General features: G+C 40.4%; 1 protein-coding gene across 18 annotated transcripts in view; it reads right to left on the reverse strand.

The window, feature by feature from the left end:
- Positions 1–25,903, reverse strand: part of LOC132984745 (DNA (cytosine-5)-methyltransferase 3A-like) — a 65,592-nt gene that overhangs the window by 34,883 nt on the left and 4,806 nt on the right. For 10 of the 18 annotated variants that reach the window (XM_061051676.1, XM_061051675.1, XM_061051670.1 and 7 more), the window contains exons 2-6: positions 23,670–23,904; positions 13,481–13,588; positions 3,605–3,728; positions 2,846–2,883; positions 2,574–2,705 (exon numbers count right to left, since the gene is read on the reverse strand). In XM_061051676.1, coding sequence (XP_060907659.1) covers positions 2,574–2,705; positions 2,846–2,883; positions 3,605–3,728; positions 13,481–13,588; positions 23,670–23,738 — 471 coding nt within the window. In that variant the 5' untranslated portion in view covers positions 23,739–23,904. Of the gene's footprint in view, positions 1–2,573; positions 2,706–2,845; positions 2,884–3,604; positions 3,729–5,721; positions 5,990–13,480; positions 13,589–23,669; positions 23,905–25,903 lie in introns of those variants that run through there. The other 8 variants (XM_061051672.1, XM_061051671.1, XM_061051669.1 and 5 more) reach the window with 4 other exon arrangements.

Raw genomic sequence — 25,903 nt, forward strand, 5'->3', positions numbered from 1 at the left:
ACACATCACCATGGCTTTAGAGTAGGTGAAGAGTCAGTCTGAGAGAAGACGGCAGGAAGTCACAAATGCAACAAAAAAAAAGAAGAAGCATTCTATCTAAATACATTTGAGGCGCCCTGCTTGTGAACAGTCAAAACTGCTTTCTCTTTTGTTCGTGTAGAGACATAATTGAGGGTTGTGTCCATCAAACACAGACTGACTGAACTAATTCAAAGCTGCAGGAAGACGCTGGTGAGGTTGCTGTCTGCTCAGTCGGCCTCTCTTTCACACACTCCGGTTATACTTCACACACTCTCACATCTCTGTGTGTTTCAGCCAGCACTGTCTGTCAATCAACCTGAATGACTTTCTCTCTCTTCCTCTCCTGACCACACACATCCTGTCTCACAGTCATTGTGTCTTTCTTTCTTTTACCCTCCCCTCATACACTCTCTTTTCCACAGACTCACACACATTTGTTCTGTCTGGGTTGCAGCACAGCGTGTGCTCTATATCAATATTTTACAGGTGCATGCTCGTGTCACATTTCTGTATTCGTCTGATGATGATAGAAGGGAATTTAATGCTATTTTAGCTGGTCAGCATTACAAGCTGTAAACACAGCACTGACATGTTTGAAGTCGTAAAGCTGAACTTGTTAGTTTCCTATTTAGACGTCCTGCAGATATGTAGCATCATTAGCTTTTTGGAGCCGTGTTTCTGACCACCTGTTGAATGCAAGTCTCATTTATTCACTCTTCAGCTCTGTGTTTGGTCTGCACCAGCTGGTGAGGGAAATAATAAACTATACTGCACTATGTTCACCAGCTAGTTGCCAACGTTGTCAATGCTTGATGTTTGAAGCTAATCATGTAGCACAAAGCAGGGTTTTAGAGGTTTTTTGATGTTGCTGAAAATGGTTGAAAACTTGAAGAAATTAGATCTGTGCGGGTGAAGTTTTACATAAAAGCATAACAAAGAGTCGAGCTAAAGGTCAAGATTCAAGAGCTCAAGTGAGCGGCTGAGTTGAGTCATTACTCTCTGGGAGTTTCTCACTACTGGGAGCAGTAAACATGCAAATGTAAAAATACTGAAGTCAAGGGTCCATGCTTGAAATGTAAAAAAAGGAATAAGTGGAATGTCAGAGGAGCCACTTTTTATCACAACTTTTAAGATAACATTGCAATTCAATAACTAAAATGTTAAACTTACACGAAGGCATTTCAAAGTGTGAACTTAAAGCTCAAGTCTCTAAAGAAAACTGTGGGTGACAAACATTTGCAGCCGCTGAAGGGCAAGGCTCCATTCTCACTTTCAATGTGACTCCGCTGTTGAGTGTTGAGTCACTGCAAAAAGTCAATCAAATAGACGAGCCCGGTCCTTCTTTCAGCAGAAAACCTTGTGTCTGTTTAGAGTGTAAACAAATAAAGTCAACGGACTAAAGAAGGGCAGGGAGACTGCAGAGAGTGCTGATGAATACAGATAAATAAAGAAAGATAATTAGACTCCAGTGGGCAGGTTCTTTTAAGAAAGTATTCACAGTTTGACGTGTTTTTAAAAAGCTGAATCGAGCTAAATGGGTCAAAACCGGGGATTCAAACGGTCCTGAAATTCTTCAATGGAAGATAATTATCGGTCTAAAACAACTCCTTGAAATGTAAAATGTTCAGAAACACAAAGAGTAACGGCCTTCTTGCTTAAACACGCCTTCTAAAAGATGAACAAACAAGCAGGGCAATATGGCCTCGAAATAAACATCAAGTACTTTTCAGAACTATAAAAGTGAATGATTACGTGCAGCATAAATGTTTGAAATCTAGACTCCGATCTTATCACATCAGACCATTAAACACCTGTGTCAACAAGGCAGGGAGCGGGGGAGTGTTGACACCAACTCCCTTCCTGGATGAAGGATGCATCGGGGTCTATGGGTGGATGATTGAGTGGAGGTGTTTTTTTGTTTTTGTTTTATCTGTATGAACCACAGCAGCAGCCCTGACAGAAAGAACATGTATGTTGTAGTGAGATGTCATATGAGCAGAGCAGCTGCTCAAAACGGGCTTCGATCCATTTTTAAACATTGAAAAATAATCTTCAGTTGGATATTTTAGACTGCTCGCTCACTTTATTTGAATAAAACGAACATTTAACACAAAAAGAGCATCAACACAATAACCTAACACAGGTCATTTTACGTCCAAGTAAGTTCTTATTTAGCATTGTCGCTCAATGCTTCTCAAATGTTATGTTTCAAGACTACATGGCGCGAAACCACAGCTGTCTTCTTCTACTATTATTAGGATGGTTTTCAATATAAAGCATCTTTAAACAATTATAATTGCATCCTCTCTGCTGATATTACAGAAAAAAACAAACCTCTAAGATGTATGTTAGACAATCCAAGATCAAATGAATCCAAGAAAAGTGCAGCACAGTGAATAAACTGTCTTCTCTTCAAACTGGCCCTGTTCATAATGATAGAGGTCTTAACTTTAAATGGTTAATTCTGACAGAACAGGAACAGTTAATTCTTTCCAAACAGGAAAACAAAAGCCTTCTGGATTCTGAAGCTGTAATTTCACACAGACAGAGACCTGTTTCTCTCCCACCTCCATCTTCCAGCGGCTGAGCCATTCTTCTCTCTGTCTCCTGCTGATGTAATACGGATCTCCAGCCTGGAAAGTCACTCTGGGGACCGGCCTCCTCCGCAGCCTCCCAGTCTCCACCTGCACACACGTGCGCACACAAAAAACCTTGTTATACACGCACTCTAAAATCTGCTTTAACTATGACAATGTTTTGTCTGTATTCCTGGATGTGGAAAAGAAAAAAAAAAAAAAAAAACTCCCGTTACTTGGTGTCTCACCTCTCTGGGGGAGTCGCAATTTCTGTCGTCTGGCTCGTCTGCAGGAGAAGAGAAGTTACAGGAAATGGCCCATTTGTACAGATTTAATGAGGTAAAGTCATGGTTTTCATCACTTTGTCCAGGCATACATAGTCAAAGCTTTAAAGTACCATCAAACACTGCAATCTGGGAGTCATTTACAGTTTAAAATTGCAGGTAAACTAACACTGGTAGTCTTAAAGAATGTCTTATATGAATAATTTGTGTACCTTTTAAACCCTAAAAGCCCCTGTGAGGAGTTTTTATCTGGTTTTGAGACAGGCTGAAATGAACTGTCATGCCTTTTTATGACCTAAAAAAAGCAAACAATACCATCAGCGACTAGATTGATGATTTCCATATCGTATTTTTTTATGTTATTTCTGCCACAGGGTAGGAGACGATTAACAACACGCAACGGAAAAACATTTTTGGACCTTTCTTTTACATTTTTTGTTGCAAATATTGGCAATTATAAAATTCATTGTAATGTCTTTTTTTGCCATAAAACAATTCCTACACAGGTACGGGACAAGACAAGCAAAGTTAAGGTGAACCTCTTTGTCCACAGGGGGCGACACACACCAAAAGTTCCTCACAGGAGCTTTAAAGCATCTAAAAAGTCATATATTCAGCTTTTGAATACTGTCAAATTTAGAGACGTCTTAAAACATTGTGATAACTTCATGTGTGGACAAAGTCATGTAACAGGAATTATATGACTTTGTATGACATCTATACCCTTATTCTTCTCTGTTTGCTCGAGTTTCCGACGGCCGCGCTTCTTGCGAGGGGAGGGGGAGGGCTCCGGCTCCTCTGGCGGGGTTGGGGGGGCATTTGCACACGGGTCAGAGGCCGCCATCTCCTGGGAAACAGACGGAGCAGAGTCTAGGTCTGAGAAAACTGCCGCTGGCCCTTGTCTAGACTCATCAAAGGACTCCGCAGACATAATAACTGAACGTACACACATGTACAGGCCTTATATACACACACATACATAAAGCTGCTACATGCACACACAATCAAAGTGCACATATCTATTAGTCTACTCTTGTTAGTACAACGCAGAGCAGGTACACCCAGCAGAGTGTGTCTGCATTGGATCAGTGTAAAATCACTCCCAGATCCGATTAACACACACACACACACAAACACTTACACACACTAGGACATGAGAAGGGGATTACTACTGATATTGTTAAGTGTTTATGTTTAATGAGGGCATGGGGGGAACTTTTCCAGTTTAATTATGCCGACCCCTCATAGATTTAGCGTTACGGTAGACTTAAAATAACCAATGAAAATAAAAGACATGGCTACTTTAGAAACCAGATATTAAAGAGTCAGAGTTGTAGTGTGCACGGTGCAGTTTAGACATGCACACAATCCCTCAATCCAATCTTAATTCAATGGCTTTCATTAGCTCACTAGTGCCAATGGTGTTAACTCTGACCATGTGTGCGCTCTGAAAGGCCAGCAGGTTTGTGTGTCCTAAACAGGCGGACAAATTTTTATAGACGGGTAGTTAAAAAGTGGAGAGCAAGGGGCGAACGTCGAGCTCAAAGGGGACGCTAACGCTAGCTAGCGCTAACAAGCCCACAAAGGCTGTAATGAGCAGGTGAGAAGGCCTGTAAAAAGGGAGAGAACACAAAAGGTGACAAAAAGGGCCGCAGGGGCAAACTTAAGTACCCCAGCACACACTCTTAACACGGGGTACTTTAACACGAGCAGGGTTTGGGTGCATGAGTGGACTTTAGGTAGGTCAGTGGATTGTAAGGCCCAAAACATTTTCTTTACGGACAGAAAAATATAGATCTTTGTAATATAGCAATAAGTAAGGTCTTTTACCTGCTTTTTGTAAAGTGTCTCGAGATAACACTTGTTATGAGTTGACGCTATACAAATAAAGATTGATTGATTGATTGATTGAGATACGTACAGTATTTTGGTCCTTACTGACCCTTTTGTAAAAATGATGGCAAATAACTTGAAGGATAAAACTTTAAGGCCACTCATTTGCTGATGCAACAAAGTCAATGCTTAATTTAGCTCCTTCAGGCAGCTTGATTTTTATGTCTTCAGCACGGGTTATGACAGTCCTTCAGCGCTGCGTTTTTTTGGTTTTATCTACGTTACCAGATATTATTTTAGAGTTAGCATCGGATAACGCCTCGGCGGCCCAAAACAGTTTGTTAAACCTTAAAGGAGAACTACACACGTCTTCATTTACTCTCATCAAGTGTTTTACAACTGTGTACGATTATATAAATGTGATCCTTATCAACAAAGAAAGTGCTTAAGTTAAAAGTAACATTTCGGTCACCTCATTGAATAAACTGCTGAAATAACAGAAGTGATTTTGGCTGAAATCATAAAAATTATATTTCTGTTCACAGCATTTTAAGACACCATTGATTGCAAACATTGCAAAAGACATGACACAATCAAACGTAGCAAATAAAAGCAGTGAACTATTGTCAAACTTGCTAAGTATAAAAACAAGCAGGTGCTTTAAGAAGATACATTGCAGTGACTAAATAGCTGCGAAAAATTAGCTCAAATGAAACTTAAATCTTTGTGCACAATAAAATCAAAATCATAAGAGTGAGTAAAACCAAGATCACAAATAATAAGTGTCTTTTTTAAGTTAAATTACAATGAGTGCACTAGTGTCTATCTTGTGCACTATGACGTGTCATTGATGGGAACACGTGGCCAAAACATTTATGAATTAAACCCCAAAACTAAATTCAAGCTGCATTAAGCAATATCTTTTTTTTTTTAACATTAAGAGACAAACAGACCCTGACTCTATCTGCTCCTACAGCTAACTTTTAAGCAAACAACTGACTACTTACACATTCAGCCGAAACAGAGGAATCTGGACTTGCAGTCATCTTTTTGGTCACATGCTGAACGTAAATCCAATTCAGCCCTGGTTTGGTCGCCCCAACTTCTGAGAAAAATAATCGGATGTCTTTGGTTTGCTATTTGCTCGACGTTCTTCAGCCCCTTCGCCTCTCCGCCATTTTGCGCTACACAGGAAGTGTATAAACAGCTTGAGTGAGCTGGTTGTACACTTCCTTTTGATGAGAGCAGGTGCATTGGTTGGGTTTCATTGAGGCCAGCGGAGCGATACTATGACTTGAAAGAAGTTATTTCAGGCTGCAGACTACAGCAGTGGTTCACATTAGGGGGAGTTTTTTTTTAATGTGACTTTGAAAGATATTGCTTAATGCAGCTTTAAAGTGAGAGAATTCAACTTGAAGATGTGGACAAACACAACCTATGTGCAGAAAATAAAGACTTTTTTTAAGTGCAACAGCTCACCTACAGCAGCAGTTATATTTACGGTTAAACTCTCTCACACATAGTTAGTAACTCCCTGGATGTTTATATTGTCCATGACCTTTACAGACCTTAACCTCAGTCTTGGATTACAGACAGTTTGGAAAGTACCTGACTTCTCTGACTCTAATCTGAGCTGTGTGAAACACATTAACAACCAACAAAGGGCAGTTTGTGGGTTAGATTTATCTTTGATGATACCTGTAGAGGGAACAGGATGTGGAAAACAATAGTGCCTGAAAATAATAAAACGTGCAGTCACAGCAGACTTATAAAGCATGATGGTGTTATTTATAGATAAAGAACTCATGTGAAGTCAACTGTTAGCAAATAAAAATAAAAAGTGTTTCATTAGTCTTAACAGTACTCGAAGGTAAGATCAAGGAAAGCAATGATAACATTTCAATCTGGCTGTTCACGTCAAGATATATGAACAATCGGGGATGAGATTCCGTATTAATGAATGTAAACTAGACTGTAAATATTAATGAACGGAGCCTGAGTGTCGTCAGCCATTTGTCACCGCAGGGGGGGGTTCCGGAGGCTCATTGTCAGCGCCCGCCATGATGGAAAATCCCGTCTCAGCCTAACTCTCAGTCAACCTAACGACAGGCTTAGAGTCGAAGCCGTTACATCCCGCCCACCTGTCAATGATGTCAGCTATGCGCCTAACTATGGATAACAAGTATCGTTCTAAAATCAAAACGGAGCCGTGTTAAAAAAATTCACCCCCATTTTTTTAAGACCGGATGTTGCTGCTTGACTATACTCTCTTATCTACAGTATCTGATAAACACATGCACCCAGTTACTAATCTTAGTCACTCCACAAAAGTCCCTCCTCCGTAGTGTCTATTCTTAATGAATTATCTTTTATCGACTTTCGAGAAGGAACCTGCTATTTTAAATGTAACAAATCTTCACACTTGTATGTGACTCTGAATGTTTGTTTCCTGGAGGCCAAACGATGCATTGCTCGCTCAGGAAACAAACGGACAACCCGTGGAGTCTCTCAGTGGTTGAAAGGAATGACTCTCTTTCTTGCTCTTGAAGGGATAAGCTATTTCTCAAAAAACAAACTTGACAAGTTTTGGAAAGTATGGACTATTTTTTACAACTTCCTGGAGGGTAATGACATACAAAATGAGGTTTGGACTGATGAACACATCTGACTGTCAGTAGGGCTGCTATGTTTTTGTTTTTATTATTATTTTTTTTTTTCCTTTACTTTTATTTCCTCTTTTTTAGTTTTCGTATTATGTGTACTGTTTTGCTCTACACTGTTTATGCTTTACTATAAAAGACAATAAAGAGATGGTTTAAAAAAAGAAAAAAAAAGCATAAAAATGAACAAATCACAATATTAATTTTTACATATCTTCCAGGTAGAAAACCCCTGCATCATCTGCAGCTACAAGTATGAGAAACATGGTGACAATTGTTAAGTGTTGCCGTGTACGGTGGTGATGACTCCAGTAATGATAAAGGTCAAAGCAGGGCTCATGTTTTCTAAACTTCTGTCTGCACAGAGCACACAGGATTGTCAAATATTGAGGTTCATGTGATTGCTTCAAATTATTCTTGGTGATAGTTGTAACAGAGACATTTCGGTTTTATGATCAGCGTCTGCGGTTAAAAAAAAAATAGTAATAAAAAACAGCAGGAAGTAAATGAAGTTGACTTGATAAAGCTGGTAAGGCTGAACTATGAGATGATGCTGTTTGGTGGATTTGCCGTATCAAAGATGGAAGCAAATCATAACACACAGCAGCAGAAAGGCTGGAGACGTCAGACCTCCAGGGTTAACTAAACGACCAGAGACATTACAGTTACGGCTTCAAATGACAGCAGTAAACAAGTTTGAATTCTGCTCATTATCAACACAGAGGGTTAAGTTGTTTGAAGCGCAACCTTAAAGGTAAACCTTCTTATTTTTAGAAGCTCGTCAATTTTTCTGCATCTATGATAAAAAAATGATTACATTATCTAATTGCTGCAGATTTAGTATCTACTGCTGCTTTGTGAATGAAACAAAAAAAAGCCAAAGAAACAGCTTTGTGCTAACTCAATACATTTGAATGAAATCATCTACATCCAGTTCTTACACATGCAGATTTTGACCTTTTATAAGACAGTCATATAAATCTTCTCAAGACTGAAAACAAACACGTTATGCAACATGTTCTTCATCCTAAAAACACATCTGTCTAATTACCTTTATAATTCATGTTACTTCTTCTTCTTTTCTTTTTTTTTTTTTTTACCAGTTATTGACTTCCCTTTGACTTTTTGGCCTGAAAAAGTAACTAACTCTAACACCGCTCTTGTCACACACTGCGAACACAACCACAAGTGTTTCCACAGCGTCTCCGTGACCTTGGCGGTTTGGGGCGCAAAACGAAACCAGAGCAAAGTGCAAACATGCCAAGATCGAATCAAAAGTTATCAAGTCACGCTTACACCAAATGTAGACCTTGGGGTTTTATATGAAAAGTTCCACTGATTATAGGTCAGCTGCTCTCTGGATAAAATCTACTCATTAGGGTGCATAAAAACGGACATTATTTATATCACTTGAAACCACAGCGGACATTTCTTGGAGGGGAATTCCATGTAAAAGCATTACACACATCAGGAATGACACAAATATATCTCCTAAGTCCTACTGTACTCTGTGCTACTCTAAAAGTATTTAAGCGGACGCCACAAGGGCAACACACACACACACACACACGCATACAGACACGCTTAAAACCCTCCAGCTGCTCCACACATGGTTGCAGTGGACAAAAAAAAAAAAAAAGAGAGAGAAAAAATGGAGAAAGGAAATAAGAAAAAGGAAATGATCAACACTACTTATAGTGTTTGGAGTGAGATACATTAGGAACATGAAGCAGCAGCCGGACGCCATGAGAGCATGGAGGCAGATGTAAAAAGATGGAGGCTTGAGGGACCATGAAAGGAATCCATTTTGTCCATGAAACTATAATTTTTACTTTAATAATAGAGAGTGGGTCAACGCCGAGGATTTGTGTAAATGTGTGTAGAAGTGTGTGATTACATGTGATAGAGGTGGACGAGTGAGGAGAGCAGGAGGAGAGAGACAGTGAGGCTCCTTCCCTCTCTGCTCTCTATACTTAGTGTCACTTACAGCTCCACCCTGATATACACACAATAGCTCTATTCCAGGATACGCTCCACTGTGTGTGTGTGTGTGTGTGTGTGTGTGTGTGTGTGGGGTAATGAATGACATACTGTCCGCTTGGCAAAGGGGTGCTCTTATAAATGTATCTTCCACAAGCTACTTCTTGGTAGAAAACGTCTACCACTATCATCGTCACAATAAAAAGCATTCCTACACTCACTACTACTTTATTATATTCACCTGAACAAACAGAGCTGCTGTTTTTACTGACAGTGACACGACTGTAAACATGTTACTGCGGCTTTATTAACAGCACCATTTCGCTGATACCACCACTATTAATACTAATGTTTTTACTGTTGCTGTATCCGTAAGGTGATCTTGAGTCTCCTGAGAGGCGCCCTTAAATAAAATGTTTTATTATAATCAATGCTAAAATACCTCGAGGACCAATATTTTTGCTACCATTAAATCTTCCACCATTGCCTTCAACTGCTGCAACAAATACCACCACTACTTTCTTGTTGTATTTGTGTACTTCTAAAAGTACCTCGATTACTTCCGCCTACTACTTCTGTGGGAACTTTACACTTCTGCCATTAATGGTACTGCAGCTGAACTTGTTGTCAGCTTGTGCCAGCGTTCGGTAGCTTGCGGTGTAGGTACAAGCTGTAAACATACACACTACGTCCTGCAGTGGAGGCGATGAGCCCAGGAGGAGGGCCCCAGTTTGAATGTTGTGTTTACAATGCTACTAACTGTACCTTTAATGATACCAGAACTAACACTTTAACAAAAAACTTAATGCACGTATGGAGGCTGTCGTCTCAAGCGGGCGGCCCGGGTTCACATCCACCTGTGGCTTCTTTCCCGCATGTCATTCCCCACTCTCTCTCTCTCCCTGATTTCCAACTCTATCCACTGTCCTGTCTCTCCATTAAAAGGCACAAAAAGCCCAAAAATAAATCTTTTTAAAACTTAATGCAACCACTAAGACAACAACTACTACTACTACTTATTATATCATCACTAAGACAACTTCCACTACTACAATTACATGAACACTTACACTGCTTTGTACTACAGCAGCTCAGTTTGTCAGGACACGGGTTCAGAATTGGAGGGTCGCTGGTTCAAGTCCCGGTTGCGGACCAAGTCTGGAAATAAACTGGCAGCTCGAGAGGTGTCTGAGCAAGGCACTGAACCCCCACCTGTTCGGGTGCTCTTTCATGTACAGCCTCTCACTCTGATCTCTCCATGAGCGCATGTCCATGGGATCCTGTTTGTTGCATGTGAGTGTATTTCAGCCTACGCGTGTGAAGCATGTTCAACAACAACAGAGTGTAAAAGTGAATTTCCCCCTCATGGGATTAATAAAGGTATATCTTCTTCTTCTACATCTTCGGTGCAAAAGTTCTATGATTACACTTCTACCAAAGTTAATTTTTAAACAGCTTCTGCTTTTATTATATAATCTCTAATCCTACAAACAGCAGGACCACTTTTGCTGCTACAGCTTCTACTTTGCATTTTAACACACCATTAACTCAACTTTACTACGAATACTGCTAGCGGTACTGAAAATACTACAACTTTACCACACCTACTGTACATTACATTTTCAATTGATGGGGCGCCTATGGCTGAGTGGTTACATGTACATAGGCTGCAGTCCTCAAAGCGGGCGGCCCGGGTTGGATCCGGCCTGCGGCTCCTTTCCCGCATGTCATTGCCCACTCTCTCTATCTCCCTGATTTCCGACTCTATCCACTGTCCTGTCTGACCAATAAAAGCCACAAAAAGAAAATCAAATACGGCTACTTTTACTACTACTATATATAGTTGTACTGCAATGCGGTAACAGGGAGTGCAAAACAAAAACAACTTACTAACATGTTTTAAATGTTATCTGCAGCAACATGTTCGTGTTGCATGTTCACATTTTGCATTAGTTTTTGTGTGTGAGTATGTTTGTGTGTGTGTTTGATGGGAGCCACATTTTTCCTGCCTACCTTGTCATAGCTCAGACATCAAAGCATGATCAGACCTGCTCTCATGCACACATAAATGCGCGTGCACACACACACACACACACACACACACACACACACACACACACACACACTCACACACACTCTCGCTCTATTCTCTCTCTCTCTCTCTCTCTCTCTCTCAGAGTAGCTCAGTCAGTATTGCTTTCTTTTGAGGGTTGTTTGATCAGCTATATTGACTTGCTGATTCGACCACAGAGTTCAGTCAGCACAAAGAAAGACACACACACACACGCACACACACACGCACACACACACACACACACACACACACACAAACACACACACACACAAGGTGGCCGATAAGAGAATGAATGGAAAGACAAAACTGCTGTTTTTCAATGTTCTCGCTGCACTACACACAAAAGGCATCGAGCACCCAACTGATGATGTGGATGATTCTGCATCGATGACGGGATTACTGCCCACTCACAGCGTTTGTAGATTTTCCAGCCGCAGCTAGACCTTTATGATTTATTTATTTTGGTTTACAATATAAAGCCGTTTATGTTGATATTGATTTCTAATACACTTAGAAATGGAGTTCATGTTTATCTGACTGTAAGTATTCATAGATGAAAAAGTAGCCATGTGTAGTCTTACAATACCAGGTGTCCCAGGTTCAAGTCCGACCTGTGGCTCCTTTCCTGAATGTCATTTAATGTTGCTTTTGCTTGTATGTCAAAGCACTTGTAAACCCATCTTTTTAAACGGTGCTAGTTAAGTTACTATTATTATTTTTATTTCCCAATTTCTCTACCAGATTTCCTGCGCTATCCATTTTCTTATGCAAATTATGGCATAACCCCCCTGAACTCACTGATTTACGAAGAAGCCTTGGTCACATGCAATTTGTTCCAAAGTCAAACACACAAAAACATCTTGTCACATAATGAGACGTGAAGCTTAACTCACAAACTCAAGCCTGAAAACAAACAATTTTAAAATCAACTGGAGTGCAAAACAAAAAGAGATGATCACACTGGAACATGTCAAAGTCATTGCAGAGAGCTGAGATCTATCCATCAGTATCCTGCTGGTGTTATCTGCATGAGTCTTTCTCTTAAGGCCTTAAATCACTCCAAGTGATGAATAATAATACAACCAGCAGTATTTCAGTAAAAGATAATTAAAGCCCTATAAAGCCTGTTTGGAGCAACGGTTACATTGGGTAAATTCCTATTTCCTAAGAGTTATTGATGATTAGTTGTCAGTCACAGGCATTGAGTATAGTGCTGGCCACTGGTGCTAATATTTAGGTAGTTAGTAAAAACAACTTTGGTCACTTGATTTTTCTTTCATGCATCCCAAACGAGAAGAAGGCCGTTTGATACGTCTGATAAGTCTGTTGGTGTACAACAGACATTTCAAACAACAGGAGGATTTCAAAAAGTGAACATTTTGGCCATAACAAAGAATTTTAACTTAGCAGATTTTGATCCACAGTCTCACTGCTCAGGCTTACTGCTGTGACAAACTTATTTTAACCTTTTCTTGTACAATGCTGGAAGAACGTGCGTCCTGAGCTTATCCCATTACTTCTAATAAATCGTAGTTTTACTTACATTACAAATTCAGGGAACGTCTCAACAGCAAGTACGTGTACAATTTAAGGGAATGGCCAGATTCACAAAAGAGAATGATGACATAATGATGAGGAAAGGAAGCAAGATTGTCTGCACATTGACTAATCAGCTGTTCAATCAGTCAATGTGTGGAGGGAATCCCTCACTGCTAGCACTTAAAAAAAAATGTCTAAGTAACACAAAAAGCAGAAGAAAAGCCGCTGATGGAAGCTGCTGTGAGAGGGCAAGTGCTCTGACACATTAGCTGTCAAACACACTCAAATATAACACTCAATACAGAAAGTGTCTCCTCGGATTCCTGTGAGTGCTTCTGAGCAGCAGCTAATATGTGCGAGTGCAAGCATAGCGTTCCTGGAGAAACAGTGCATGCAAATGTTCTTTTCCAGGCTTGACGGTGGATTTGGTGTAGGTGAATAATATGCAATCAATCATTCGCCACATCGCGGGGTTTAAAAAGGCCGAAGACAGCCTGTAATTACAGTACTCACAGGAAGCAGCTGTTTGCGTTTCCTGCCAGGGCGACCCACTCTGCGCTTGTTGCGGGGACTCGCTGGCGTCCCCTCCTCTGGACTGTCCTGGTCTGCTCCATCTTCGCTCTAGACAATTATAGAAAAGCCACATCAAACACTGAGCCCCATCCACAGCTGTATGGAGTCATAATTGAAGTCAGCAGTGAGGCAGCATTAAAGAAACAATGTCTCGAAGGACATATGCTTAAGCAACACTACAAGTGAGTGGCTGCATGACGGGAACCATGAACAGAGGGTAAACACATTGACAGGGACCAAGAAATCTTTTGGCATATTTTTTTTGGAAAGCTAAATCTAACAAGTTTTATGACCTATACACTTATAGAAAAAAAAACCTAAAAATAAAGCTTTCACACTTTAAATGTTAATGCATAAAAGAGAAAAACATGAAATCACTTGACTGCAGACTTGAAATAAGGCTTTCTTAAGTGAAGCGCAATTTGCTCCTCCTAAACCTGCTCTGTATTTATCTAAGCAGGAATACACAACAACTACATAAAAATCACATTAAGACCGGCGTCTGCTGTCCTTTCAAAAACCCGAGTGAACAAATGACTTCTTGTCGTGCCTTAAAATGACCCCCCCCCCCCCTCCGAGTGAAGTATTGGACCTGGTTATTTTTCTCTCAGCAGTTTGTTCTTCTGCTCGGCTCACAGCGGACACAAAGTGGTTCAGCAGTGTGAAGTTGTAGAATCACAGTGGTGTAATTTTACACTCATGTATAAATAAAAATAGCATGCTGCACCTGTCTGCTGACGAAATAGTGAGTTCAATGTGTCAGAAGCACAGTAGGGGAAAAAAAAGTCTGTCTTGGAAAGCTTCTAACCAAAGAGAGAGAGAGAGAGCTAGTGATCTGATACGTTTACAGTTTGGGATGAGACTGCATTTGTCTTCTTTTGTTTACGTTCTCACCTTGAATTTGTTAAATAATTTCTACAGAGTCCAGTTCTGTGTTGTTACTGTGTATTTGAGACTTTATGAGACTTTGACTTTAGCAAGAAAAGAAATGAAAAGAAAATGGAAGCCTTTTTTTTTAAATACATGTAAAACAGAAAGAAAACATATTCCACATTAAGTCAAAGTTCTGCATCCAAATTCTCACTTAGTACAGACAACCAAGTATGCTATCAACTGTGGACAGTCTTTTATATTATATTCTTTTATATGACTTCATTAAATTGATCATATCGATGCTTCAAAGTTTAAAAAGGAAAGTTCCGAACTTGGATTTTATTTTCTAGCCAGTCTTATCGTCAAAAAGGTCACAAGACAGAATGGAGAAGTCTTATGATGATTACTGAGATAGGAGAAATAAAAGCACACACTTCAGGTTTGTAGTTGAAAAATGATAGAAGGCTTCTGATCAAGAGTCGCAGGTTAAAAAAGGTCGAGAGTCGCCGGTTTAATCATTATCACGTTTTTAATTTCTCTGTTTTTATCTTCATCTTCAAAGTTAATACATCTTACAAATGATGTTGTGGAGCAGGAGTTAATAAGTATTACATGTTAATTTAAAGAGATACAATAAAGGTAGCTCAAAATGTAATTAAGAACAGTGCTTGAGTAGATGAAGATAACATCTTTCCACCACAGTATGACTTATAAAGGAGCTTGATGAATGAGATTTGCTTGCTTGACTTGAAACTTTGACTTTAAAGTACAACAACTCATGACTGTTTAGTGAACTAATATGCTCCAGTGCCCAAAGCATCAAGAGCAAGCGACAAATTGACCCGTCATTTTATCTGCCAACAGCCAATCGCGTTGTGTGTGCTGAATGAAAAGTTTAACCATGCGACTGTGAGACATAGATGAAACCAAGAGATATAATATTCAGACGTAAAGAATCAAAGGACAACAAGCCGAACATTTGGCTCGGACTTTGTGCCATAGACACATAGAGCAACATCTAAATATTTAGCTTTTAGATGTCATTTTAATCACACCAAACCCACTAACTGGTGTTTTTGGAATTTCTCCCTAGCTCCCAGTCAGAGACCATAGCCTTCTCATCCTGCTCTATTGGAAATCAACATCACCTCCATCCTACACACAGTGGGTTAGGGCAGTAATGTGTCATCTCAAGCTGGAGAAGCTGAAATACATCACACGGGGCCTCCACTCAGAAATGTCAAAAGATTTGGCAACCATTCCTCAATTACTTTGATAAACAACTTGCCTCCAACAACTTTGGGTGGCTGTAGCTCAGTTGGTGTAGTCGTCGCCTCTCAACCGGAAAGTCAAGGGTTCAATCCCCAGCTGAGCAACGTGTCCTTAACCCTGCATTGCTCCCTCAGTGGCAGTGGATTAGTGTTGTACATCACTTTGGATAAAAGCGTCTGCTAAATGAATTGTAACAATTTGGGTTTTATGTTTTTAATGACTGACATGCATGAAGAAGAAACTGTATCTACTGTGGAAAGATCACACCTGGAATACACCTGGTCCAGTTTTTTATCACTATTTGAAAAATACCTGCTCATATTAAAAGTCCTTTTTGGTGTATCTTCTACACTAGTTGTTACTCTTCTAGTTCGGCAAAAAAACAAGACTCAAACTTTGTCCAACATTTGGCTTTCTGACTGATCATTTAGGTTTTTTGGGTTTATTTAGATAATGACTAGTTATGGCATGCAACCAAAATGACTATCAATACAGAGACTGATAATCAGAGTGAGAGTGATTTAAGTGGATGAGATTTCCATTAGAGACTGCCAAATTGAACATGTGCTGTTTGTGTGTTCTGAGAAATCTGCTCACTTTACCTTAGCCCTTAGCCTTTAAACAGCTCTCCGCCTTCCTAAATAATTTAAGAGTTAAAAAAGCTCTTATCAAGCTTTGAGCAGCTGTGAGTCTCAGGTCTGAGCAGGATTTGTATTGGACCCAAAAATAAATGTGAAAGAGGGAAATAAAATCAGCAACACCTGCTGCATCTTCAGTCAGGTACTCAAAACTCAAATGTGTCTTCATCAGGTGCGGTACCTGTTACTTTAAGAGTGTTTTATTACGAGCCAGGAATCAGGAATTTACCAGCTGCAGAGGTTTTTCATTACATGCATTACCTTCTTTATGTGCACCGCCGCCTCAGGTAAGAATGAAATAAACGTCTCGGTTATAAAAGAGAACCGTAAGATTCTGGTGTTAATGAACAGAACAGGCAGCTTTAAATGTAGCAGTTAGGAGGATTATTGTTTTTAATCAGAGCTTTTCTCCACTTGCTGAAAGCTTAAGGTTAAGATAACAGAGCCAAGCGATCCATGCAGGAATTAAAGAAATAGATACTGATCAGAAGACTGTGGAGATATTTGCTTTGAAAGTTTGTTTGGGTCTTTGGGGGATGTGTAAGACTGCTTTTTGTAAGGTTAATAATTGGGATTTTTTTATGCCTTTATTCAGATAGGAAAGTGGACAGAGTAGGAAATCAGGACAGAGAGTGGGGAGTGAGGAGCCACAGGTCAGACTCGAACCTGGGCAGCCCGCTTGGAAGACTAGCCTCCATACATGGGGTGCGACCATAGACCTTTAAATATTCATGGACGAAGCCTGAGTGTCTGTACATTGTGTGCCAGTGATGACAATAACTAATCAGACCTATTTCATTTTTTGTACCAGGCTGTAAACATTTTAATACATGATTTTGAAAGTAGAATTCCCTCAGTGCTCCGTCTACACCCACCCCCCTTCCCCTCTGTGCTCCCTCAAAAGCCACGCCCCTCACTGTCAGTCAAGAAGCGGACCTCAGCTCATCGCTCGCATTGTGTAGAAACTACTTCCTCTCATTCAGCGGTAAGTAAACACGACACTTTACTATCATGTAAAAAAAAAAAAAAACGCGCCCTTTTACTACTCACAACGACCAACTCAGAATATAAACTCCGTCATCTGTGACGCACTTTGAGTGTGGACTATTGCAGGACGAGCAGGGACAGAGGGAGGCGTGTGATTGGTTCATCAGATTGGTACCTCGTGGCAGACATTGGTCGAAGTTTTTACACGCTTACAACTGATACAGATGACGGATTTTCTTCGTTCCTTTATCAGAACACATCAGTTATTAATTTCTGTCAGGACCTAAAGACGATTTCAACCAAAATCTTAAAAATCTGGAGAAAAATACCAACCCTGCCTTTAATTGCCAGGTTTAATTTTGTAAAAAAATGGCCCAAAGGTAAAGCCTTTTTGTATCTCTATTAAGAATAAACAACATGGCGGTATCCCAGCCTGTTGAGTTTCTGTAAAATATATCGTCTACAGTTTGACCTTTCATCTCAATCTTCCTCAGACAGATTCAAACTAAGAAGCTGTTTTTCTTCCCCTTCACAGTGTTGAGTATTGTTTTAAAGTTTCTGTACTCATTCTGTACTGTAGATAAATTAATCATGCTCACTCTCCCACTATCGTCAGTGAATGACCAGCATCTTATCAGCATACGACCCGACTGTCTCTGCCTGCTGTCAGCCTTGTGTTTCCATTATTGTCCTCCTCCCTCTCTCTCTATGTCGACCCTCTGTTGCAGTGACACCGGAGTGGTTGCTAAGGTGCTGAAACTGCTTAGCAACTGTCTCCGACGGGGCCCATCATGCTGACTAAACACTCTGATGTCACTTCCCTGACGATCAGCATAGCAACTGGATAGAAAGGGTGATGGCCCTTCGCCTTTTCTGCCTGGTGTGCCCGCCATATGCCCGTGCTACTGTACTGTACTACGAGCGGGGGGGAAAAAAAAAAGTTTAATATAATCCAACAGACTGAGAAAACAATTCAACCAAACACACACACTCACACACACACACACACCCACGCACACACACACCCACACACCCTGGCCAATCAGTCCATATATCTCTGGTCTATTTCTGTCTACAGGCAGGTTATATTAGGCCACTGCAGTTTCTAAGCAACCAGACAGCGAAACCAGGCGTGCAGAGGAGGATCCCATCAGCAGCAGACAGCTTGTCCTCTTTCTTTCTTTCTTTCTTTCCACCACATCCACACGTTTTCCTCTCTGTCTCTCTCTCTCTCTCTCTTTATTGGACTCATTTCCTGCACCTCCCTCCTTCTCTGCTGTACTTCATATTGATTCTGGTACATATTCCATGATGAAGCAGTTAAGAGAACGGATACGTTCCTTTGATTTCTAAGAGATTCAGGCCCCTCTACATAGACGTACAGATAGATATGGTATGGCAGTGTGGATGTAAAGATGTTAAGATAGATCTAGACGTCAAAGATCTAGCACTGAGGGACAAAGGCCTACAGGGTTTCCAGTCCTCCCACTGATGATCAATCAACAGTTTTTAGGAGTGACGTTTACAAAGACTACGTTCTGAGTGCATCCCGACACACAGCAGCCTTACAGCATATCTCTCTCGTTTGCTAGCAGACTCAGGTAAGAAAAGAGGGCACCTTCATGCAATACAAAGTAGAGTGATAAATAGTTTTTCCCTCCAGTGTGGGTGGGACTTAATTGCTCTCTTTCTCTATTATGTGAGAGTATGCAGGAAGGGCGTTTGATGCAGCCAGGACAGGAGGAGGCTTTGATGTCTAATTTTTCTGGTCCGTCTCGCATGTTCGCCATTCAGAGCAGCTCTCAACACTTTGATCACAAGAGGTAAGTTTGTGTCAAGACCACTGTAGCCTTAAGGCGTCGTAGATGGGACATGACAACACAGCGCACATGATCAAGTTGTTAAGAATCCCCCAAAGAATGTCGTTCATTTCAACAGTCTTTGAACTGTCGTGTGTCATTGCAACGTGAAGATATGAAGATAAAGAGTAAATATGGACAACTGAAAAGAAATATGACCTGAGCTTTCACTGCTTGGCTACCATCAGAGCATTGAGGAAAAAGGGCAGTGCTTACTTAATTCTTTCTAGCTATAAAAAAAGAGTGAAATGCATATGCTCAAATGAGGATCAATTCTTCCTCTTCTGACCTTTCTGATTCCTGTTATACAATCATTACATCATTGGTGCCAAATATTGATATATAATGTTTTTTTGTTTTGTATTTTTGCAACTGTATTGGATAGTACAGCTGTACAGAGAGAGGAGACGTTTGGAGGAGAGAGTGGGGGACGTCATGCAGCAAAGGACGGAGGTCTGACTGGAACCCAAAGCTGCTTTAAACGAGGACTTTAGTCTCTGTGCACGGGGCGCAACAAAACGGCTGGGCTATCATCCCAAATATTGATATTTTAATGAACCGAAAAGTACAGAACTCCACGGCTTTTTCACCCAGCAGATCTCTACCTCATGACTCCTCATGACGGCGCTTTTGACATGAATGAGGGTGACGTGAACCGAGGTTAATTGGCCAAAAAAGAAGTCGACAGCGGGTTCAAGGATGAAGCATGATAAGAGAAACTGACACCACACTGCAGTAAATAAATGCATGGATTCTGCACATTTTGGGGCACTATATATATTTCAGTTAGTCAGATATCATGATGTATAAGCTAATTGCAATATATAAATTATCGCAGAATTGCTCTATAAGGATATTATCGTAATCATGAAGCACCTATCGCATATCATATCGTACTGTACTGTGTTTCTTGAGTAACCTTGCAATTCCCAGCCCCGCCTAGCGACTGAAATCATTTGCGCATTTAATTCCAATATTTTTTGATTTGTTTCTCCATCTTTAAATTGCTTCTGTACATCCAAAAAAAACGTTTTAACAGGTTTATAAAAGGCGGTATTAAAAAAACTATAGGCTTTAAAAATGATTTCTGAACATCATTTAGGAAGCTCAGGAACTTAAACAGCACTCAGTCAAACTTGACATCTTCTTTTTATCTCCTTGTCTTGCCTTCCCGTCTATCCTCAAACTCTGTGACTCCATTTGATTCCCCTCCAGCCTTTTTTTTTTATTCCTTAAGAGAGCGTTAAGTCTCTGGAAGGAAGTTAAAAGCACAACAGACAGAGTAAAAAAAATAAAAGCAGGGAGGGGGGGGGGGGGGACTCTGCAGGAGAAACTCTGTACTTGTTGGCCCTGTGCCAGTGTGTGTGTATGTGGAAGTGGGTGAGTGAGTGAGACGGCTCTTTATATAGCAGCACCATACAATGAACTTCAAACTTCTCACAGATTTACGAGGGCTGCCCTGGGCTCTGGGGGAGCAAATGAAAGGAGCCATTTTTCACCTCATGTATGTCTGACAGAGTGGAAATGTGTGAGGGAGTGAGAGTGTGTGTGTGTGTGTGTGTGTGTGTACGTCCAGATTTGTGTTTAAGACTTGAAACTCTGTTTGTGTTTCACCTGCATGTGGTCGGGTTAGTAGTGTGGTGTGTGGAATGCAGAAAGGCCTGAAGTAAATGTAAATAAATAACTGCAAGTGTAATTATTACACACACACACACCTACACACACACACACACACACACACACACACACACACACACACACACACACACACACACACACACACGCACACAGTCTTATTCACCACATGTTCTGTGTGTGTTGGCTTAAGCTCTTAACTGCAAGCCTAGAAGCCAAAGTAGTAGAGGTAATGACAGCTGTAGTAAAAGCGATGATGCTTGCTAAGATGCAAAAACAACAGTAGTAGCAACTGAACATTAGTAATTATAGCAGCAAGAATAATAACAGCAACGGAGGCCGTACCGTAGTGACGGTTGCTAAGACTGAAGTCGAACAAAAGGTGGTTAAATAGTGCAGAACTAAGTGCATTTATCTCACTATTTGACTCACATAAATAGTTTATTCACACTACTTTATTTCCACTTTAGATTACATACATGACATCTGGTGTATCCTGTCTCATGTATTAAACAAACTACTCAATTGAATCAACATTTCCTTGTTATTATAGGTTCATTGTATTGTCTTGTTTATTATTTTTCTTCTAAATAAATGAACCTGTCATAACATGTATTTCCTGATTTATTTTTCTCCACACGTCTTCTGTCTTCGTTCTCCCGTGTTCCCCTCTGAGAGTCAACATGGGCCTATCTTATCTTTATGTTTGTATACATAGGCACACTTTATGACACGACATAAAGAGGGGGATGTTTGATGTCTTTTATAGCCACAGTTACTGCATGCAAAAACACTAATAAGGTGTCGTAACTACATTTACTCAGCAATATATCAATAAACTGCCACCTGCACTTCTTTTACAGCACTGACACCTTGCTCGTACACTCAAACATCAAGGCTCTGATTATGAATATTTTGAATTTGAAGTTTTTTACATTTTTTAACACTGTGTTATTGAGAGACATGCTTCTCACACACAGGCCTGAATCACACACACATGCACAAACAGGACCTGTGGACATTCACTAGTGGAGAGATGTCAGAGTGGGGCTGCTACACACCGCTACGCAGGGAGCGCACCAGAGCGGTTGTGGGCTCGGTGCCTTGCTCAAGGGCTCCTCAGCAGTACTCAGAAAGTCCCCTAACACCTCTCCAGCTACCAGACCAACTTCCAGATTTTGGTCCACAAACGGGACTTGAACCGGCGACCCTCCGGTTCCCAACCCAAGTCTTTGTAAAGTGTCTCCAGATAACATCTGTTATGAATTGGCGCCATACAAATAAAGAATTGATTCTGACACTCTGAAAACGCCACTGAATGAATTCTAAAAGGTGATGAATCAGTCTCAGCGTTTACCTTCTCAAATCAACAATATTTTAAAGATTTATTTTTGGGCTTTTTGTGCCTTTATTGGAGAGATAGGACAGTGGATAGAGCTGGAAATCAGGGAGAGAGATAGTGGGGAATGACATGCAGGAAAGAAGCCACAGGCTGGATTTGAACCTGGGCCGCCCCACATTGAGGACTATAGCCTCCATACATGGGGTGCGCGCACTAACCACTGCGCCACCAGTGCCCCAAATCAACAATATTTTAAAGCTCCTCTGAGGAGTTTGTAGCTGTAATAAATGTGTCATCTTGACACCTCTTCATGAGCTACAAAAACAAACAAGATCACCAACAGAAAGGTGGCTCATCATTTCCATATAGTCATTGTTAACGTCTGAAACTGCTGCCACGAGGTAGGCGACAGACAAAGTGAGAAAATTACCAACCCTGCCTTTAGGAAAATCCTAAACTCCAACTGCATTTCAATATATATTATTATTGTTACGATGTTACAATTCACTTAGCGGACGCTTTTATCCAAAGCGACGTACATCAGAGAGTAAGTGCAACACTAATCCATTCATACACCACCACCGAAGCAGAGGGAGCAATGCAGGGTTAAGTGTCTTGCCCAAGGACACATCGAACATGTTGCTAAGCTGGGGATCGAACCCTCGACCTTCCAGTTGAGAGGCAACGACTCTACCAACTGAGCCACAGCCGCCCATACTTATGTTATTATGATTATTTATTTATTTTTGTTATGTTGTGACTCAACAATTTATTCTCAGTTTAGCTTCTGCAATGATTGCACCATTTGAACAAAATGCTGGCAAAGGATCTGCTTTCCTCACCACTGTTTTCCCTCTGAGTCTCAGAGTCTCTGCACTGGTGGAATACTCTGTTTGACTTTCACAACCGTTTTTGTTTCAAACTTTTTTCAAACGTAAGAGCGTTTTTTTTTTTTTTTTTGCTTCCATTTTGGAGAAACTTTTGTTCTACAACCAGTCAGAAACTGGGATGTTGGCACTAATGCCACACAGTTCTTTGCTCTATTATGCATGAAAAAGAGGCGTTTAGCAAAGGGAATATAAAGTACAGAAGATCTCTGAATTTGTCAGGGAGTACATCTTCCCTATTTTTTAAGATTTTACTAAATGTACAATTTCCACACAAGAAAAACTGCATTCTTACATTTAGCAGACACAAGCAGTACATGATCATAAATCAAACATTTATGCCCCCTCATTTAATCAATATCAATATAATATCTTATGTTGTGGAAACTAACATTTATAGACATCTGTGTTTGTGCACACTCCTGATTCCAAACTTTGAAGTTAATACTTTTAAGCTTCATAAATGTCTTGTGTTGACTTGGTGGTCAGCTAGTTTACTCAAGTAAACAACTTTTCTGATCACATTTCTGCCATGAAAACAGGAGTTGCACTACTTGTGTTCACCAGTGTATAGCTGCATAAGTATAATCATCAGCAGAAAGGAAAACATTACTGTGTATTAATAATCATTCTCACCACGTCGTTGACGGCGTCGTTCTCCGGTGTCTGGGGCGGCTCGGCGACAGCAGGACTGTTGGACGGCATGGCAAGAAGCTGCTCGGTGAAAGCACGTTTGGAAAGTAAAAAATGGAGCGAATCAAAACATGGGAAAAGCCCTCAGAAGCACCAGGTGCAGCTTCATTCAGTCTGTCTGACTGTCAGTCTGTCGGTCGGTTAGACAATCAATCGTTCGCTCAGTCTTCTTCTTCTCCTGAGAAAAGAAAAACACACAAAGAGTCCAACATGAGTTACACTAAAGGAACATTATAAAGTTGGAGTAAGAAATAATTTTTGAGTTTAGTATATGCACATTTTACCCATCCTTCCACACACACATACACCTTCTGCCCCAAGGTTAAGCTGCACAACTTGTGTGCATGTTTGTCTTACTGTACATGATGGATGGTACCCCAGAAAATATTGTTTTTCTCAGCAGCACACACACATACAGACACACATACAATACGCAGGTGTCCTCAGAGGAATCTGCTGGAATCAGGGCGGCTTTCGTCGTGGCTGTCACTGTGTGATTGATGAGGCCGGATAAAACTGTCCCACTTAATTACACAAAAAGGCTGCTTCATACGGCAGGCCAATGTAGGAAAAATCGACATTTTTAACGATGGTATAAAAAGAAACAAAATCCCATTTTAAGCTGACGTTTTAAGCTGACCACTCTGGGTCACTTTCATACGTGACCTTAAATCTGTTTATTTTTCCTTGTGTCTGATGTTTTTGAGGCCAAAGCAAAGCCCTCATTCTCCCCAAGAGATGAGAGAGTTTAAAAAAGATTAAAGAGAGAGACATGCAACAAAGGTGTGTTAAGGCTGTCAAAATCCACTATCATAGACAGTCCTGTCTATCGTATTCATTATTTCATAATAAAAATAAATTGAACATAACAATAACTCCATCGCAAGTTCGCAGAATTTAAAGGAGCAGTATGTAACCCTACCACCTAGTGTCTAAAATGGGTACTGCAGTACAAATTCAAGACATTGGAGAGCTGTTTCCCCCCGCCCCCTCCTCCCTAGAGTAGATGCACACACAGGTCGCCATGTGGTGGACACTGAAGCTTCAGTGTTTATCCAGCTCTGCATGGGTCTGTAAACCTTTCTGCGTTCTAACCTCTCTCCATTTCTGAAAAGCATCCCCAATATTGATCCTAGTTTTACCACGTTTCAGCTTTTTAGGTTGAGTAGAATCAGTTCTATCTGAACCAGTTATCTGCTTCCATCACTTGGTTTGCTCCTTTAAGGTAACATCTTGAAATAGGTTAATTTGTTCTACTAAACATTAACCGAAGACCTCTAGAAATTTATAATAGCTAGAGCAGGACGTCTGTGCTCTTTATGCCATTTAATCTGAATTGTTAGTAGATAGTAACTTAATTCTTCAAAACAAATTGATGCCCATATTTTGCACAAAACTGAGGTCATGCCCAAACATAAGTCCCATGCGAATCAGCATCTGGAAGATCTAAGGGAACACTATAAAAACTATTTATGTGCAATGTTATTTTTAACTTGAATTCATTTGTTTTAATAGGGAGCAAAGTTTCGGTACAGAACATGAAACGGATGTGCTGCAAAGAGAGTTTATAGCTCATGTTTGTCCCTAGTTGGGCCTTTAGTTTTAACGATGCTTGATAATTCATCGTTTATTCAAATGATGAATTATCAAGGCTGCGCTGACAACTATAATGACATTTATGAAAGTAATAGTTGCAAATTGCAAAAAAAAAAAGAGTTTATCAAATCAATCAATGTGGACTATTTTTGGTTATTCCAACGGGCTAAACAGTTATTGTGCCGGGCGAAATAATGGCAAGGTTATGAAGCAAATGACTACATTATAGTATAAATTGGATAGTGTCAGTAAATTCATGACAAATACACTCCTTGCCATGCAGGACAAATGTGCTGCACAAAACACAATCAACATCCAAAACCCACAAGGTCTCCAGCTAAAACTGGGGACGTGTCAGTTGCAAACTGGGCTTCATTTTAAACACCCCACAGGGATTAAATCTAAGACGACATAAAGATGAGCAAATCGTCTTTAAGAATCTTGTGAGAAGAAATGACAAGCAATTATTATTGGCTTTTTTTTAATGCCACAAATGGTATATACCTATTGCCAATTTCACATTTGTAATGATTCAGAGAAGATAGAGCATACATCAGTTTAAGATGCAGATAAATGATTCC

The sequence above is a fragment of the Labrus mixtus genome, chromosome 12 (genome assembly GCF_963584025.1).
Source record: "Labrus mixtus chromosome 12, fLabMix1.1, whole genome shotgun sequence".
In the NCBI taxonomy this organism is placed as follows: Eukaryota; Metazoa; Chordata; class Actinopteri; order Labriformes; family Labridae; genus Labrus; species Labrus mixtus.